Source organism: Gymnoscopelus microlampas (assembly GCF_963454915.1).
Source record: "Gymnoscopelus microlampas genome assembly, chromosome: 1".
NCBI classification, from domain to species: domain Eukaryota; kingdom Metazoa; phylum Chordata; class Actinopteri; order Myctophiformes; family Myctophidae; genus Gymnoscopelus; species Gymnoscopelus microlampas.
The window spans coordinates 48,576,904-48,594,793 of NC_139962.1; the positions used below are offsets into that span (position 1 = coordinate 48,576,904).

At 40.6% G+C, this 17,890-nt stretch overlaps 2 protein-coding genes across 2 annotated transcripts in view; both read left to right on the forward strand.

Moving 5' to 3' along the window:
- Nucleotides 1-180: 180 nt before the first annotated feature.
- Nucleotides 181-3,588, forward strand: mrps11 (mitochondrial ribosomal protein S11). Its single transcript, XM_084085863.1, has 6 exons — nucleotides 181-319; nucleotides 1,166-1,279; nucleotides 1,642-1,740; nucleotides 2,002-2,131; nucleotides 2,801-2,866; nucleotides 3,310-3,588. Exons 1-6 carry the CDS (start codon nucleotides 246-248, stop codon nucleotides 3,415-3,417), a joined length of 591 nt encoding a protein of 196 aa, XP_083941989.1. The 5' UTR covers nucleotides 181-245; the 3' UTR covers nucleotides 3,418-3,588.
- A 4,043-nt stretch (nucleotides 3,589-7,631) lies between these two features.
- The window catches only part of abcc12 (ATP-binding cassette, sub-family C (CFTR/MRP), member 12), a gene marked incomplete at its 5' end in the record, with an annotated part of 30,784 nt that continues 20,525 nt past the window's right edge, over nucleotides 7,632-17,890 (forward strand). Inside the window, 11 exons of the mRNA XM_084055263.1 lie at nucleotides 7,632-7,676; nucleotides 8,435-8,598; nucleotides 11,633-11,779; nucleotides 11,970-12,117; nucleotides 13,003-13,239; nucleotides 13,518-13,691; nucleotides 13,931-14,078; nucleotides 15,624-15,772; nucleotides 16,286-16,393; nucleotides 16,950-17,207; nucleotides 17,805-17,876. Coding sequence (XP_083911389.1) covers nucleotides 7,632-7,676; nucleotides 8,435-8,598; nucleotides 11,633-11,779; nucleotides 11,970-12,117; nucleotides 13,003-13,239; nucleotides 13,518-13,691; nucleotides 13,931-14,078; nucleotides 15,624-15,772; nucleotides 16,286-16,393; nucleotides 16,950-17,207; nucleotides 17,805-17,876 — 1,650 coding nt within the window. The remainder of the gene's footprint in view (nucleotides 7,677-8,434; nucleotides 8,599-11,632; nucleotides 11,780-11,969; nucleotides 12,118-13,002; nucleotides 13,240-13,517; nucleotides 13,692-13,930; nucleotides 14,079-15,623; nucleotides 15,773-16,285; nucleotides 16,394-16,949; nucleotides 17,208-17,804; nucleotides 17,877-17,890) is intronic.

A 17,890-nucleotide genomic window follows, 5' to 3' on the forward strand; every position in this document is an offset into this window, starting at 1 on the left:
TTGTAGCCATGAGGTTAGGCCTTTATATTTGAAATCTGAACGTTTATGTGGATGTACGGGCCGTAAATAGAAAAAGTGCAAACACCAGGTTGAAGTTCATCCATGACGGCCGTGACAGACGACCGTTGTGTGATCCATGCTTAAGATGCCCCCAAAACATCCACATAATGGTTCTTACCAGGATGAGCCTCTGCTCAATGTCACACGTTTTATTTTGTGTACAATAGTTACTGTACAGAAGAACCATGTTTAAATTAAACTGTATATTAATTAGTTCAATCAGAAACGTATGTCGACATGTAGACATTACTGGAGGATCGTAAGTGTATTTTTATATGAAGTCTTATTATTTAGCATCCGTGGTATATACTATATTATTCTAATAACATTCTGGTTACAGTTGTGTAACTGTAACCGCAATGTTATTAGAATAAATTAGCGTTACTAAGTAACTGTAGTATTAGCATTTTTTTAGACCTTGTATTGTATCTGCTTTGGTGTAGAAGAAGGAAAAAAAGAGAACATCAAGTAGGCTACAGTGAGAGGTCAACATCTATGAAATCTATGAAAACGTTTAAACTGCAACACAATGTAATACAATATGTAGTGGGGGTCCCTGCTTAATCTTCTTTCTCAGCTAAGGGGTCCTTGGCCTGAAAAACGTTGAAGACCCCTGGTATAGAGTGTTTTTATGCATATCCCATTGGGTAACAGGATAGGTAGGATAGGTGGGCACCAAGGAAGAGTGGGCACCTTGGTGTTAAACTAAAAGAATATTTGGAAAATGTTTTTAAGTAAAGTATACATGATAAGAACATGCTTAAACATTCGACAATTAAGGTCTAATATTTCTACAATTGCTCTAAAACATTTTGGGGCATAAACAAGAAGTTGAAGGATAAAATAAAGTCTGATAATGATGTACTTTGCATGTTCACATCATGTATAATTTACATTACTTAACCCAGACCTCCCTATCCTATCCTGTATCCACCCATTGTTCTTGCTTGTTGTACAGTACAGTTGCAAATCTACAGTATGACTGATGAGAATGATCATTTATGTTGGTCTTCTACACACAGTGTTACACAGTGATTATTATGCCAATGATGCTGGGAACGATGACTAGTTTTTGTTTTTGTTATTATATTCTGATTGTGAACAGAGTGCTGCAGAGAGCAGCGCTATGTTCCAGTGCAGTCAGATCCCAGGAGGAGACCCAGACAGACCCGTCCATCACAGATGCTGCTGGACAATCATCCAAATCCAAAGAGTTCAGGTACAGTAGTCGATTACACACTAGGTTACACACATCCCAAGCCACAGCCACTCCAAACATATATTTACTTACTTATAACAGTGCTAATCGACTATGAATTACAAAAACTACAATGAATGATAGACAATCAAACAGCAAAATATTAATTTCCTACATATGCAGAACGATATTGACATATTCCAGTTTATAGAGCAGGTATGCAAAACACACTTCATTAGTTGTTCACATTAGTGACATTATCTAAGCACTAGGCCTACTCATATTGGCCTCACATACTGTGCATGACAACTGTTTTAACAAAAAAAATAAAGTGACTCATTTTTACAAACATTGCTGAGATGACTGCTGTTTTCTTCCTGCAGTCACTACCCACCGATGCCTGGCGAGGACAGCCCTCTGAGGTGGGCAGGGCAGAAGTTTGAGGAGCTGCCGATCGCTCACGTCAAAGCCACATACAACAAGTAAGAAAAATAGGCCTAGATACATTGCATCAAATCCACATATTGATACTTACATTGCATAATTTGGCTCAGACATGTTTCAGTCATGAACCTTTAAAATCCAATGAAATGCTAAACCAGTTCATTTCATTAATTAGGTTCCACTCATTGGTTAAAGGTGTGTCCTATTCTTAAACATAAATCAGACTACTTTGCTAACTTGACTTTCACTGATTAAATAAATGTTGTAAGACATGTGTGGTCCTGTATCTGTGTCCCCAGTACACACATCCAGGTGACAGACGGTGCAGGTGTGTCAATGGTGAGGACGTCTTGTGGGACAGAGGGCTTCAAGAACGTGAAGAAGTCCACCCCTATCGCTGCTCAGACTGCTGGGATATCTGCTGCCACAGTACGACCCATACTGTTTTTGTTCTGTACAACGCTGCTGTAATGCAGATGCTCCTATGTTTTTATATCGTAAAGCATTTACGGACTGGCTTGTGAGTCGAAAGGACTTTACACACCAAGGACGTGACAAAAGAACAATAAGAAAATGCTTCACTGAATATTTTGCATCAACCTATTTATATACAGTAGTGGATGCCTCATTCATACAGGTTGATGCCTTTATTTGTTGTGAAAAATCAAGCGTCTGTGTGCATGTACTCATGACACAAATAGCAAATTAACCACTTAAACCCCAGCATCCGTATTCTTTGGAAGACTTTCGCAGGGAATAGCCAATCTACAACGTGTCGAGTTGCATTTAAGTGGTTAAACGCATGAAAAACGTCTCCAATGCCAGTGTGCCAATGCCGGGATCAGACTGCACTATTACTTTTTATCCTTCACGGTGGTCACCATGTCAGATTATGCGATTATTATGCATGTCTTGGTCGGGAAACTGGCAACACTATCAATCATCAAGACGTTGCGCAAGATTGGGGAAGCGGGTGAAGAATGCCAAAATCTGGCTGAAATTGCGAAGTCTGATTCCGGTTTAAGAGTTCAGTAGAAGCAGAGATGCAGTCAAATAGTCTTTAAAAAGTGTTTTCTTTAATCTCTCCGCCCTGTTTAGAAAGCCACAGGGAAGGGAGTTACATATGTCCGTGTGGTGGTCAAAGGCCTTGGACCAGGACGGTTGGTAAGTAGAGCAGAAAGACTGAAATATTCTGGTCAGAGAAGCAACCTAGAACAGGATTTAAAGTTGTTATTCCTCATTATGCTGGTATAAAACATGAGATATGACTTCATGAATTGCTTTGGGTTTGTTTTTTGCCCTGGGCTGAAATGTGTCTTTTGCAACAGTAAGGATTAGGACATTAATGTCTTGCCATTGTTGTTTTACTACTGAATAAATGTTTTTTTATTTTGTTTTTACAGCCTTTATTATTAATGCATTGGTACATGTATTAATGATTTTATATGTTAGTATGCTTTAATTCTTACTAATGGGACACTGAGCTTTTACTTCTATTGTCTGAATTATGCATGTATTCATACATTAGTGATAGATTTATTATACACACATTAATACATTAGTCAAACAAGTGACGGCTGACAGTGTTTTATTTCTCTGTCCTGCAGGCTGCCATCAAAGGTTTGACCATGGGAGGTCTGGAGGTGGTGTCCATCACAGACAACACTCCTGTACCCCACAACGGATGTCGGCCACGGAAAGCCAGAAGGATCTGACCAGTCACATTCCATCTCAGACCAAACATCAGACTCTGTTAACCTCCAACTTCCCCTGTGAACAGTTTTGTTAATCTGTTGATGTTGCAGTTGCGCATATTTGCCAGAAGAGGGAGACTTCCCTCCTCTGGAAGAAAATGTATAATAAATTATCACTTTGGTTGCACATTTTTCTTGTGTCACTTGGGTTAATCTATGTCCTTGGAGTGAGCGATACTATATGTTATACTATGTAGAGGGGGAGACACAGAAATAGACAAATGTTAGATTTAATCATCACCAAATGAAGAGTGATACACTAATGATGAATACATGAATAATGATTATATAGAAAAGGTCATAACATGTTGACTTGGGTACAGAACAATACATAGAAAATACAGTTACGCATTTTGAATTCTCATATACTAAGTGTTTCGAAAAATGGTGTATTCCGACAGGGTGTGAATATGAACCACACAAGGTCCTTTTTAGTCCAACAACATTCAATAAGAGCTGGAAGGGGGCGAGACGATATCCGAAGGGTTTGGGTGCATACCACGTGGGTGTAAAATGCCTTTTTCGGTGTCCCCGGACAGTGAAGAGAGGCTGGCTCATGAGACTACTCTTGTTCGGCTCATGGCTGGCTGAATTGTATGCTGTGTGGCATTCCCCTGCTCTTTGTCCACCTCTCCTGTCTCTCTCTTACTGTTGCTATCGTAATAAAGTAGAAATGCAGAACAATTATCTGTAAAAAAGAAGAGGTGGCAGTACACCACTCAGTTTTGCAACAAGTAATGTTTAGCTTTTGGTACCCACACATCAGTCACCATTAACCCCAGACCCAGTTAACCCTGTAAATATTATTGCTGACTGCATACCAAACTGTTTCTTTAACTGCCAGCCTGACTGATTGTCTGTTGTTTCTGTAATGGACTGTCTGACTCTTGCTCTGGCCGCCTGGATGGTTCTGTGTTTGGATGACTGTTGCTTTGTCCAATCAATGCCAATCCGTGTCATTCTTTAACAGCTGTGTGTAGTGTTAATGTATCTCTTGGTCTGTCAGTCTCCACCTATTGGCACGTGACAGGTGTTCATTCATCTGACTTTTTAGGATGTAAAGGCTGGCTGTTTTACTATCTTAAGAGAATGCAGTATAAAGCCTCTGGCTTCTCACTGTAATAAAGCCAGTGCTGCTAGTCCCATCAACGTCAAGTCAAGCGTAGTAAGTCTTTTATGAGCACCATCTCCCCTACTTACATTATGTCTGTGTAAGTGTATCTGTCAATGTTTGACACCTGGAGAACCTCTGACCTGCCAATAATAACAATAATCGCTCTTTTGCTTACGTCCCCAACAGCCAGGGAATAAAAGAGATTTGGAGGAAAGGGCTCGGCTCTAGATTACAATCAAAACGTTGTGAAAATGCTTTTCACAGCATGAAGGTTGAATGAATATGATTACTTTATTTTCAGATTTACTTGTGATATGTCATATGACATGACATATGATATGAATCATTGCTTATTGTATAACATATATACTGTGTGTGTGTGTGTGTGTGTGTGTGTGTGTGTGTGTGTGTGTGTGTGTGTGTGTGTGTGTGTGTGTGTGTGTGTGTGTGTGTGTGTGTGTGTGTGTGTGTGTGTGTGTGTGTGTGTGTGTGTGTTGGGGGGGTAAAATATATTCCTACGGACAAAATTATATTTCAAAATATGTTAAACTAACATGTAGAAATAAACCTGTTGAATTACGTAAATAAAAGTGGGATTGCTACTAACAACACCACTGTCACATTTGATAGTCATAAGGAGGTGGAAGGTGACTGCATACCTTTGAACTACAAACAATGTGATGACGCACCGGTGTCTGCAGTTTGGCTTTCAGCTGGCTAAAGCAAAACACTGGACCTCTACTCCCTCCAAAGGTAACATCTAGTTTCAATGCTTCCAAGTTTTTATATGTTTGGCTTTGTTCACTTGTATAGAATTATAATTTATAGGTTGAAATTGACTTTAGATTTGTTTTGTTCAGTAGAGTAGGCTACAGTGCAGTACAATATTGGGTATTGTCACATTTTGTGGTGCTGAGGTGAGTTGTAGCCTATAGTTGTCATTAGCTACAGTTTGCTATGGTATAGTATATTATTTTACCATACCGCTAATTTATATAGTCCGATGGTTATGCTGTATAAACTGTGGGTTTTATGTCTGCTGTCTGGTTTAATCTACTACCTCAAAGCATGTTCTGATGCACTAAAGACATACAATTGCAAAATGCAATGATTATTTGTGAGTCTTGATTGTGAATGAACTTAGTCTACTAGACCAGTGATTCTCAAACATTTTTGTGTCAATGACCCCAAATTAATATGTATTTGGCTGTTGACTCCCATCTGAAAATATGTTAAAGTGATTAAACTGATTGTGATGATATATTAACAAATGGAACCACCTCAAGGACCCCTGGGGATCCCTAGACCCCACTTTGAGAATCACTGGGCTAGTTAACTGTCTGAATGTGGGCTATATGTTGTTACTGTGTATAGTCTGAATGTAAGAATATGTTTATCTGAATGTATGTTTATGAATGTATGTTGTGCCTAATATAGTTACTCTGAGTCCGAAATAATGTAAGCCTACGTTGTGTCTGATTTATAGTGTCCGAATGTATGTGTCGATTGTCTAATAATATGTGTAGAGTCTATAAATCAGTGATGTACAGGTACCTTTAAACAAGTAAACAAGTGCAAGTGAAATAGTGGCTCAGAACCTCTGCCTGGACAAGGGGGAATTCCACTTTAGTTAAGATGTTGGCTTTCCAGGTGGGAGACCTGGGTTTGATTTCCGGGCGTTACACGAGTAACATACAACAAAATATTACATTTTAATATAGATATTGGCCGCTGGATCTGTTTTCCTTTTCCTGCCTGCAGCTTCATAGTTGGCTACAGTAGTTCTGAGTGTGTCTGTCTGTCTGTCTGTCTGTCTGTCTGTCTGTCTGTAGTAGTGTTACCTGTACCTCGATCATGTACTTTGCGTTTCTGAATTCCTTCCACTAATATTCCAGAATAAAATCTATCTATTTTCATGGTTATGGAATAGAAGGTACTTCTTAGATTGTCTTCTATAAAGCACCTGTCCCTCCATCTCTTTTCTACGCATGTGCTGCAAATGGTCACCAGTCACCACACACTGTTTTTTATCAGATGTCATCAAAGATATTGACACCTCTTTTAACACCAAACTCTATTGTTTGTTTCAAACTGCTACTTTCCAGAACCATTCCTTGTATCCTCTGGTGGTTGAAAATAGAATAAAATATGTATTTCAGGACAACTGCACCAGTGTAACAGTAATCATGTGGGTATAGTAGCCCTTATACAGTAATAATATTATCTCAGATGTATCGGTTGTGGTCTGTAAGTCTGTCTTTGTCTCTGTCTGTATCTGTGAATGGGTTTATGCCTGTCTGGTGCAGCATTTTAGTTTTAACTAGATTTACTTGAATCGTCCTTCTTTGTTGAATGCTGTTTGAAACTAGAAACAGCAAAGAAACTGCCAGAGTTTAGTGTAGCAGTTTTATTTTTTACAGCGTGGCTCTGCAAGAGAGTACCCATCTATAAGAGAGTAGTGTGTGTGTGTGTGTGTGTGTGTGTGTGTGTGTGTGTGTGTGTGTGTGTGTGTGTGTGTGTGTGCGTGCGTGCGTGTCCGCAGCTGATCTCACAAACAGCTGGACCGGTTAATGCCAAATGTCTTGAGGACACTGCCAGTAGGCCACAGAAGTACCTATTCATTACACGTTCACGCCGATCCCATGGGATCCCTATCCACATGATTTGTTTTTTGTCTCCGCCAGGAGACTATGTTTTCACTTTCCGTCCCCCCCCCCCTCTGCCAAGCTAACATTGGTCAAGCCTCACGTGACACGTGACAATACGTTGAAAGAGTGTGCTCTGATTGGCTAGTGAGACGTACATGACGTATAGCGGCCTATAAATAGATGTGTCACTTTGAAAGAGTCTGTGTCTCTTTCAAAGTGAGGTAAGACAGGAATAATCACGAAATGGCTGAGAAATGGCGGAGCAATACATTATGTAGACACACTGGTGTCATCACAATACGTAATGTAAATAGCTTAGACAGGATTAATCAATATTTGCTGGCGGAGACTTGTGCTCCGAGGAGCACATTTTCTAGTCTTTACATAAATCTGGAAAATGTATGTGTATAAAAATGGCTGTGGCCAGTGAGTATGCCTACTTGACTGCAAGCCACCTTGTCAGCTAACCAAACATAATTTAGAGATCTCAATTCATTTTTTTATTCCCATTTGTCAGGTAGAGACGGAGGCCGCTGGTCTCCATGAACACAAGACAGAATGAAGAAACAAGACATGAATAAGACAGTCCATTCAACGGGGGAGAATGGCATTCAGGGAATCTCATTTGTAAGTAAAATTAAATGCCAGCTTCTCCACCTCCTTTCATTTTTGCTCTCTCTCTCTCTCTCTCTCTCTCTCTCTCTCTCTCTCTCTCTCTCTCTCTCTCTCTCTCTCTCTCTCTCTCTCTCTCTCTTTCTGCTGATTTAGATCATTGTGTGTTTCCTTTTTTACTATATAGACTCTCTGTTTCTGTCTCTCTCCCCCATACCTCACCATATGAAAATGTGTCAATTTTAAATAATTTCATGTTAATCACTTTAAATCTGGCATAAAAAATAAATCAAAATGTTGTTCTGCGTTTCAGTGTTGCACAACTCTTGTTGTCTTTCAAATCAGTTCTACATTATTTATGCACTATTGTAATGATATCATGACCCCCCCCCACCTCATTTTCTCTCTCCTCTTCACACCTCCCTTCTCTCATATCTTTCCTCTATTCTGCCACCCCCTCATCACTTTCTCTCCTCAACCCTCCCTCCTTTCATCTCTCTATCCCTCCACTCTCCGTCTCTCATCTTCTGCTCTCATCATATTTTTGTCCATTTATCCATATATTTATTTATTTCTCCCCTCTCCTTTCCTGTCTTTCTCCTAGCGTATGAGAAAAGAGAGCAATGCGAGAAAATTTAGAGCTGATTCGGGATTCGGTCTCCCAGAAGCTCTCCCAGATCTGGATTACAGAGAAAGGGAAGACGCCGCCACACATGGCAAATACTATGCGACTCTCCAGTCCCTCAAACCTATTCGCTTCTCCTCAAAGTCAGTAACACACCGGATTACCATATTACCCAGTAAAACCATTAACATACAAACTATATATAAAACGCCTTTCTTTTTTTTTTTTCTTTTTTTTTTTTTTCTTTTTTTAACGCCTTTCAAGCACAAAAGTGCATCACGTGAGTGAAATCACAATGCACAAAGGTATAGTAAAAAGTATGATGAGGATGATGATGATGATTATTATTATCATTATCATTATTGTGAAAAACAAATAATACATAATGTAAAAGTCATAATAATAATAATAATAATAATAAGCTTTAGGTTTACTAGCCTAGCAAACCTGGAATCCGAGGATAGTCTGTAGCTTAATTAAATAGCTCTATATTCTGATACTCATTGCTATAGTGTGTTTGTTCTGTAAAAGGAGTCTCCCATGTCTCTCCAGCTCTTTATTAAGCAGAAAATGCATTTTCAGTGCTCTCTCCTGATTGGCTTAAAATTTGTCACAAAAAAAAAAAATCTGTTTACTTAAGGGCTGGAGAGACCCCTGTGACCGAACAAACGCTCCGTAGCAATGATTACTATCATAATAAAGTACTTTAACCTTTTTTAACAAAAAAGAAATAAACACAAAATATCACTTACCCTACCTTTAAGACTTAAAGGTAGGGTAAGTGATATTTTGTGAGTCTCAGTAGGGATTGACATTGCAGTGGTGAAGTTCATTCCCACCGCAAAGTTCAAAACTGGGTAAATGCTCATTTAGATATATGGTGAAGCAAAAACTGGAACATGTTACCACTGACAATAAAGAGCATTAGCAGTCATCATCTTCTTAAGAAAAAGGTCAAATCATGGCTTTCAGACAACGTTGCAGAATAGCACAGTCGCTTGTTTAATTGTCTCCGCCAGGCCGAAAGGCATGAGTATGTTTTTACCCCTCTGTCATTCTGTGTATAGCTAATCTCCGGCACCGTTGGCTTGATCGCAGCGAAACTGTGCACACACACTCCCTGGATGCCAGAGCAGAACCTCTGCTCCAAATGTTTCACATGGGTCTGTTATAGCGCCACCAGGAGGCCGATTTGTGCAAAACCGATTATTTTATACTCCTACAGATTTTATCCAAACATCACGCAAATCAGTACACAATATCTCTATAGTCATGTGATCAACACGGATCTGTCCGATTTTCCATATTCTATCCTGATTGGTTAAGGTTGCCTTCCAAAGTTTGCACGATTGGTCCGTTTTGAACAAAATGCCTCAAATCATGAACGCAGCTTGCGATTTCCGTGAAATTTCACACGCACATTCCCACTAGGCCGAGGAAGAAACGCCACTTCATTTTTTTAAAATCAGCCTCATGGTGGCCCTATAACAGGCCGATTTGCGTTTTTAACTATAACTGCACCGATCTGTGTGAAACTTTGCACGCACACTCCCTAGAGGCCAAGGAAAACCATCTGCCCTGCATTTTTCACATTTGCCTTTTATAGCGCCACCAGGAGGTCGACTTATGTAAAACATTTTTTTTAATATTAGATTTTATCCAAATTTCATGCAAATCGGTACACATGATCTCTATAGTCATGGGATCAAGACGGATCTTATTTTTCATATGCCATCCTGATTGGCTAACATTGAATCTAAATCTAAAGTTTGCAGGACAAAATGAACAAAATGCCGCAAATCATGAACGCAGCGTCCGATTGCGGTGGAACTTTGCACATACATTCGCACTACGTTGAAGAACAAATGCCACCCTTTTAACATTGCCCTATTTTAGCGCCACAAGGAGGCCAATTTTTGCAACACTTTCCTTTTTTATATTATTCCTACAAATTGTGTCCAAACATCACGCAAATCAGTACACATTATCTCTATAGTCAAATGATCAAGTCGTTTCCATCCAATTTTTTATATTCCATCCTGATTGGCGAATTCCGAACATTGCTGGCCCATAATAACTTACCTGACCTGGCGGAGACCTGTGCTCTGAGGAGCACTTTTTCTAGTTTACTTTTATTTATACTGTGAGCAGTTTTTTGTTTTATTGTTTTTAAAGTGTTTTATATAACTTTATGTACCAATGCCTGTTCTTTGTTGTTATGTTTTGTTTGTCCAAGACCAAGAACCACAATGGAAATAAGTAACTGACTTTATTGTGTTTTCTATCCTTGTCATTTTCTGCCTGTGCAGAAGCAATCAGTAAGCCATGAGTTTTTCTTTTAAGCATGTCTAATAAATCAAATCAAATCACACTCCAATATATACATTTTAATCAAAAGTATTATTGCCAGTTATATTTGCACGTATGAGGAATGTGTCCAATGAACAACATGAAAAAATCTAAATATATTTAAAAAATAGTATCTTTCCACAATGTAAAGGAAAATAATTTAACAAATTAATCATCTATTCATTACATAAGACTACCTCTGTAATTCAGGGCCGTGTCCACAGAAAACGTCTTTTGAGCAGCAGAACGCTTTGGATATCATGTCCAGATCCCTACACATGCACTGAGCAAATCACCTCCCAATGTTTGCCACTCGTGTGGCTGTCGCTCCAACCCTCTGCATAGGAAAGTGACAGTGATGAGTGGCGCTCCTCTCCAAAAGTCGTACTGTTTTCTACTCGAGGTGCCCAGGGCCCTCCACCAAAAAATGCTGGATGCCAAGAGTGCTCAAACGCCATGTGCCACTGGCTAGCGTTTTTTTTTTAACACAGAATGGTAAAGATGCGGTGAAGACAGATCCCTGATGTCACCAATATGACATTATGTCATAGCCTCCAAGTACTATAATAATAGGTACTGCGTACTCTTATAAGTACTATGGCAGAAAGGTGCTGGCACTGACAGATCAAAAGAATATTTTTGTGGACACGGCCCCTATATAAACCTATAATAAAACATTGCTGAATTGTGTAATATGTGTGGCTCAATGTGTCATGAGACATATGGAAGACATCTTCACATAGACATACGAACATATTCACGTTTGGTCCATGTTGTGATATCAATTAAGTCATATCACCAAGCAGTGTCTGTCTCACCTGTCTCCAGGACGCACCCCCTGGACTCTGCAGGGTTCATCTCCTTTTCCACCTTCTGGTGGTTGACGTCCATCATGTGGTGTTTGTTTAAGAACACACTGGATATAAACTCACTCTACCTGTCTCCCCTCGACGCGGCGGACCCCAATGGGAAAAGGTGCGTGTCAGTTGGATTTTGAGTGTGTGTGTATATTAATATATGTAAATATATACTATGTATATGACTAGAGGCATATGCACTTCAGATGGATTATTGGTCAAATGCATATTTTGCCACAAAATGATGTCTGTCTCCTCTGTCTGTCTGTGTCTATCTTTGTGGTTTTCTGTCTGTCTGTGTTGTGAAGGATTCAGAAGATGTGGGATGAGGAGGTTGAGAAAGTGGGTCTGGAGAAGGCCTCCCTAGCCAGAGTGTTCATGCGCTTTCAGAAAACTAGACAAGTGATCACCTACATGTCTGGGGTCATATTCATGGCCTGTGTATTCATAGGGCCGGTAAGTACTGTACGTTGTTCCCCTCCAGCCAATCAGCAGACCTCCAGACTAATGTGACGCAACGGGACTTTTGAGACGGCCATGCCCAAAATAGGTTGCCTTATTCGGATAAATGCGTGGCACTGTCATGATTAATTGACCACATATATGAATTTAAACAACTAAATTCTATCCAAACGATATCTTAAAAGTAAATTCCGTGGCTCAAAAAAGAAGTTTGAGACCGTTTTAAAAACGAAAGTAAAAAGTGTAACTGGCCACAAAAACAATGGCGGATCGTTCCATTTTTGTCGGCTGCTCTCGGTCCCATTCGGGCTCACTCGTACTCGCCACCTGATTGGCCAACTGTCGCTGTCAATCACAGAACGATGAGCGACGACGCTGATAGGCTCGGTTAGCTGGTAATTCCGCTAGAAACTCCCACAATGGGCAATCATGCCAGACTCACTCCTGAAATCAAATGGAAATGAGATTTCCGGAGGGAGGGTTTACCAGGCTAGTGGGAATCACCCACACATGCAAAATCAGCGTGGCTCTAATGTGAATCTCACTCTTCATTAGGTCAGCCAGTGATGTCAGTTGTCTATTATAATGTATCTACATTCTACGTATTTATAACGTATCCGTAAATGCACAGAATCTCTGCACAGTATGTGTGCGACGTGCCTGTCTGTCTGATAGTAGGCTCATCAAAGACCTTGGCCATCCCAAATACAGACTGTTTCAGATGCTACCATGTGGCAAACGTGGCTTCACCCAGAGCCAATGGCAGATGTTTACTGCTTGATTCTTGAATATCATAACCTGACACCTGACCAGACCAGACCTGACCTCACCTGACCTCACCTAACCTCGCCTATCCTGCCCTCTCCTATCTCCTTATAGGCAGTGTTGGTGAATCTGATCCTGGAATACATTGAGCGGCCTCCAGACGACTCACTGTTATATGGTGTGGGTCTTTGTGGGGCTCTGTTCTTTACAGAGTTCATGAAGACCTATTTTGCATCTCTGGCATGGGCTTTGAGCCTACGTACCGCTGTCAGGGTGAAGGGAGCCTTCTCCATGTTGGCCTTCCAGAAGATCATCTCACTAAGAGATTCTGCAGGCATCTCTATGGGAGAGGTACATATGTTTTAAACAGGGATGTTCTATAGTACACCTACATACTACACCATAACATCCTCAGTGTTGAATATTTTACTTTCCTACCCTACATAATGTATACAGACCAACCTACTGCTAGGCTGAGTATATAGTACAGAGTAAAATCCTCAGAGCAGTGTTAATGTATCCATTTGTAACTTCAAGTGGTTAGCATACAGTATGTTGTTGTCATTATTTAGAATGCACCTGTCATAGTGTTTGGTTGAAATTAAAAACATCCTCCTCTCCTCCTCCAGATGATCAACGTGTTGACTGCTGACAGCTACAGGATGTTTGAGGCAGCGGTGTTTATACCCTTTATCTTCTACAGCCCCATACTTCTGGCGCTGTGTATCATCTACTCCAGCTACATCCTAGGTTACACAGCGCTCATAGGGGTCGGAGTCTACATCACCTTCATCCCCATTCAGGTACTGTAGATTATACCGATGAACACTTTTGCCATATGAACTCTGCACTTATTTTCTGGACAGAGGACATTGCTTTCCTGTGTGTGTGTGTGTGTGTGTGTGTGTGTGTGTGTGTGTGTGTGTGTGTGTGTGTGTGTGTGTGTGTGTGTGTGTGTGTGTGTGTGTGTGTGTGTGTGTGTGCGTGCGTGTGCGTGTGCGCGTGCGTGTGCGTGTGTGTGTGTGTGTGTGTGTATTTTCAGGGCATCATGGCCAAGGCCATTAACAGTTACAGAACCCAAGCTGTGACACAAACAGATACCCGTGTGAGGACCATGAATGAAATTCTGAGCAGCATCAAAATCATCAAGATGTACGCCTGGGAGGACAGCTTTCAGGAGAAAATAAATGGTATTACTATCCTCATTAGTTATGACAGTAGTAGTAGCTGAGTAGAGAGGCCGGCTTTGGAAACAAAAGGTCCCCGGTTCGAGTCCCAGCCGGTGTCTACATGTCAAAGTGTCCCTGAGCAAGACCCCTAACTGCTCCCCAAGGCGCTGCCCCCGTAGCACCCAATGCTCCTAATACTTAAGATGGGTTAAATGCAAATACCACATTTCACTGTATATGCAAATATACAGTGACAAATACTGCAAAGGAGTGCAGACCATTTATCATTATTTTTTGTAGTAGCATTACCATTAACATCTGTAACATCCTTCATGGGTCCTTATTTTGGTTCCACAACCACCCAGCATCTGTTCCATGAGCTCCAAAACCAAAGCCTTCATCCGGGCAGATTATGTCCTGAAATGTAGGCACAGCTAATTTGAGTGAGATTCTATTGAGGCAATACCCAACAGGTTATGAGTTTCTGTTTCTTTAATTCATTGTGTAATAATGTTAGGTGATGGGGATAGAGACATACAGGAGAAAAATAAACATTCATATTGAATATCCAATGTATGTACAAGACAACTAAAATAGCTAAATAAACAACATGGGTAAATGGAATATTACCACTTTACTAATTGATGGTTGTAATTAGGTCCAGCTTATCCAGAGCCACTCACAAGTGTGAGATCCCGGTAAATAGCATGAACTCTAAAACAACATTACATGTTAAAATGGTCACGTACACATACTGTAAGTAGAGTGCAAAGAGAACAATGTAGTGCTTCAAAGAAGGATTGCAGGTGAACATCAAACCCAGCATCTTTCTAAGTAACATTTAAATAGCATTCTTAAAGTTGCACTTCAGCCATTTCATATAATTGGTCTTCACTAATGCTCATTATAAGATAGCAGCATTTTTCACTCTGCGTCTCAGAGGTGGGCTGTGGACAGTTCAGAGAGCTGCCTACGGTACCAGTGACATCATCAGTTGGGATTCCAAGCTAATGGAAACAGTCTTTGTCTTCCTGGAAGGTTAGCATGCTGAAATAGAAGTTATTGCTCTTGAATAAAAAGAGTTTGAACTTGTTCTCTTCCCACCTCTGAGGTGCAAAGCGAGTAGATGGTGACATCTTATCTTATAATGGTCATTAGTGAGGACCAATTATATGAAGATAAGAAAATGGGTGAAGTGCTCTTTTAACACGGTCAAGCAAAAACAAATCATCTGCCCACAGGGCACACAATTCTTTTATCTTGATTCAGAAAGTAGCATTGTATTACAATTTAATTGCCAATCAGGTGATCTTTTGCTGATCCCCACAGGGATCCGTGGGTACCTGACTCAATGCCAGACTCCATCAGAGCTATATAAATAGACAATCGTATGCCTCCTCTCCTCTTTGTCTTTTTTTCCCTCCTCCATTAATTCATCTCCGATCGTTCAACTTCTACAAATGTTTCCAATAATGTGTTTTTCCTCCTCATCTTCTTTTCCTTCTAATTCTCATTATCTTTCTTCTTTTCTTTTCCCCATGCATCCCCCATCCGCTTCATCTTTAGAATTCAGGAAAGCGGAGCAAGGCCATCTGGAGAAAGCCGGTTACGTCCAGAGTGTTAACTCCTCCATTGCCACCCTGATCCCCACCCTTGCCACAATCCTCACTTTTGTTGTCCACACCGTAATCGGCCTCCCATTGGGCACCGCAGAGGCAAGTTGAATCTTGGTGCAATATTAATCATCGTTTTACAATAGGTTGTTCTGACCAAACAATCTGTTTGGTGGCAAATAGGCTCTACGTCTCCAGCCATGCTGAAATGTGCATGATAGCAAATTAAAGATTTGAGCATGGTTGTCATTTAAACAAGTTTGATCAAAATTTGGTAACTCTAAGTTTTGTACACTGTACAAGTTTATGGACAGTACATATTATAGTAAGACATTTGTTATCACTGTGGCCTCAATTCTTGACATTTAAAAAATAATCTGTGTTTAAAGAATCCCTTTATAAATTGTGGTGGCCTACTTAGTTAAATCAGCAGTTGTAGTGTTTGACTGACTGTCCACCATGCACCAGGCTGATTATGAGTAGCATTATGTACTATAACTACTCCTGTTGTTCCCAAACCTGATATTCAGTTGCTGTACTCCAGGTACTACAGTGTATGGTACTCTGCCTGGTTCTTTACTCCCAGGTAGTTAATATTCTTCTTCTTGTGGACAGGCCTTCAGTATAATCTCCATCTTCAACAGCATGAGGATCACCCTGGGCATCCTGCCCTACAGTATCAAGGCAGTAGCTGAGGCCAATGTCGCTCTGCTTCGACTCAAGGTAACTCTTCTTTCAAGGAGCATCGCTGATGTTTTGGAAAGAATGTTCTTTCTTTCTTTCTTGCTTGCTTTTACAAATTAAAAAGAAGGCCACACACACGTGATCATGATTAAGAAAGGTGAAACATTTCCATAGTAACGCAAGTTCCAGCAATCAGATACATCAACGTTAACGGATGTTACGCTTTAGCATTGTGGGTAGTGAGGTTTTTCTCAGTGAGATAGCGAGTTAAACACATTTTCTTATAGAACTAGAGTGATTGCATACAGACATGTGGTGGCTTCCAGATTTTGTACAAAACTCACACAGTCATGCGATCAAAATGTATCAGATTTACCATATTCCATTCTGTTTGGCTACGATTGACTTCCAAATTTTACGGGCCATGGGTATAGTCAACCCCGCCTGGCGGAGATCTGCGCTCCGAAGAGTACATTTATGTAGTTTCATTTTTAAAATGAGTTGTCAAATTATCTCACAACTATGGCTCTGACAGTGTATTCATTACATTGCATTCCGTAAAATGTGTATGTTCTCTTTGCTTTCTGGGGCACAGAAACTGATGCTGACTCAGAACCCAGAGTCCTACCTGGTGCAGAACACGGGCACAGGCTACGCCATAGTGATGGAGAACGCTACTCTGTCATGGGCCCACCCTGACGCACCTGCAGATCACACTGAAGAGAATGGAGTGGAGGAAGGAGATCCTGACACCCAGGATAAGAAGATGCCTGAGGAGATGTATGAGGAGATGACTGAGGAGGAGGAGAAGGGAAAACCAACCCTGAGACACGTCTCCTTCACTTTACCCAAGGTAAGTGTTCTGTGTTTCGGGCAGTGGTTCTCAAACCTTTTCATTTCAAGGACCCCCAGTTTGGTATGCATTACGCCACGGACCACCATAGCTTTATGGGTCCATTTGGTTCCTACAATTGTAACTATCAATCATTTAGCTGCGGTCTCCCTTGGAACAAACCCCTGGGGGTCCCCGGACCCCACGTTGAGAATCACTGTTTCAGGGCATACTTTTTCTTTTTACATCTTTATCGACAATGTAACATGTAATTAATATTTTTTTGTGTGAATACAATGTTATTTTGTTCAATCTGTATGGTAAGTATATAATACAATATACGGTAACTTATACAATTTGGGCGGTTGTAATTGATCTCCCTGCTCTTCTATTGAGAATAGATCCAGTATCTGGTTTAACACGACTGGATGACAAGTGGTACCAGTGCCTGAAGGTCATATTTCAGCACTTGTGGAGGATACCCGGGTTAAATTCCGGGGTAGAACATAAAGGTTACATAGTGCAGCTTTAAGTAAAAAAAAAAAAAAGCATTGTCATTGTAGTCAACCATTACATGAACTTTACTTTAACTTTGACCATCCTTGTCATCCTCTACAGGGCCACCTGTTGGGGGTTTGTGGAAATGTGGGGAGTGGGAAGACATCACTGATCTCCAGCATGTTAGAACAGGTTGGTCACCAGCA

Excerpts from the sequence above, each read along its gene's own strand:
- mrps11 (XM_084085863.1), top strand. The coding sequence starts at position 246 with ATGTTTAAATTAAACTGTATATTAATTAGTTCAATCAGAAACGTATGT. Across the intron at positions 320-1,165 it reads GTAGACATTACTGGAGGATC|AGTGCTGCAGAGAGCAGCGC; the intron begins GTAAGTGTATTT and ends GATTGTGAACAG. Across the intron at positions 1,741-2,001 it reads GTCAAAGCCACATACAACAA|TACACACATCCAGGTGACAG; the intron begins GTAAGAAAAATA and ends CTGTGTCCCCAG.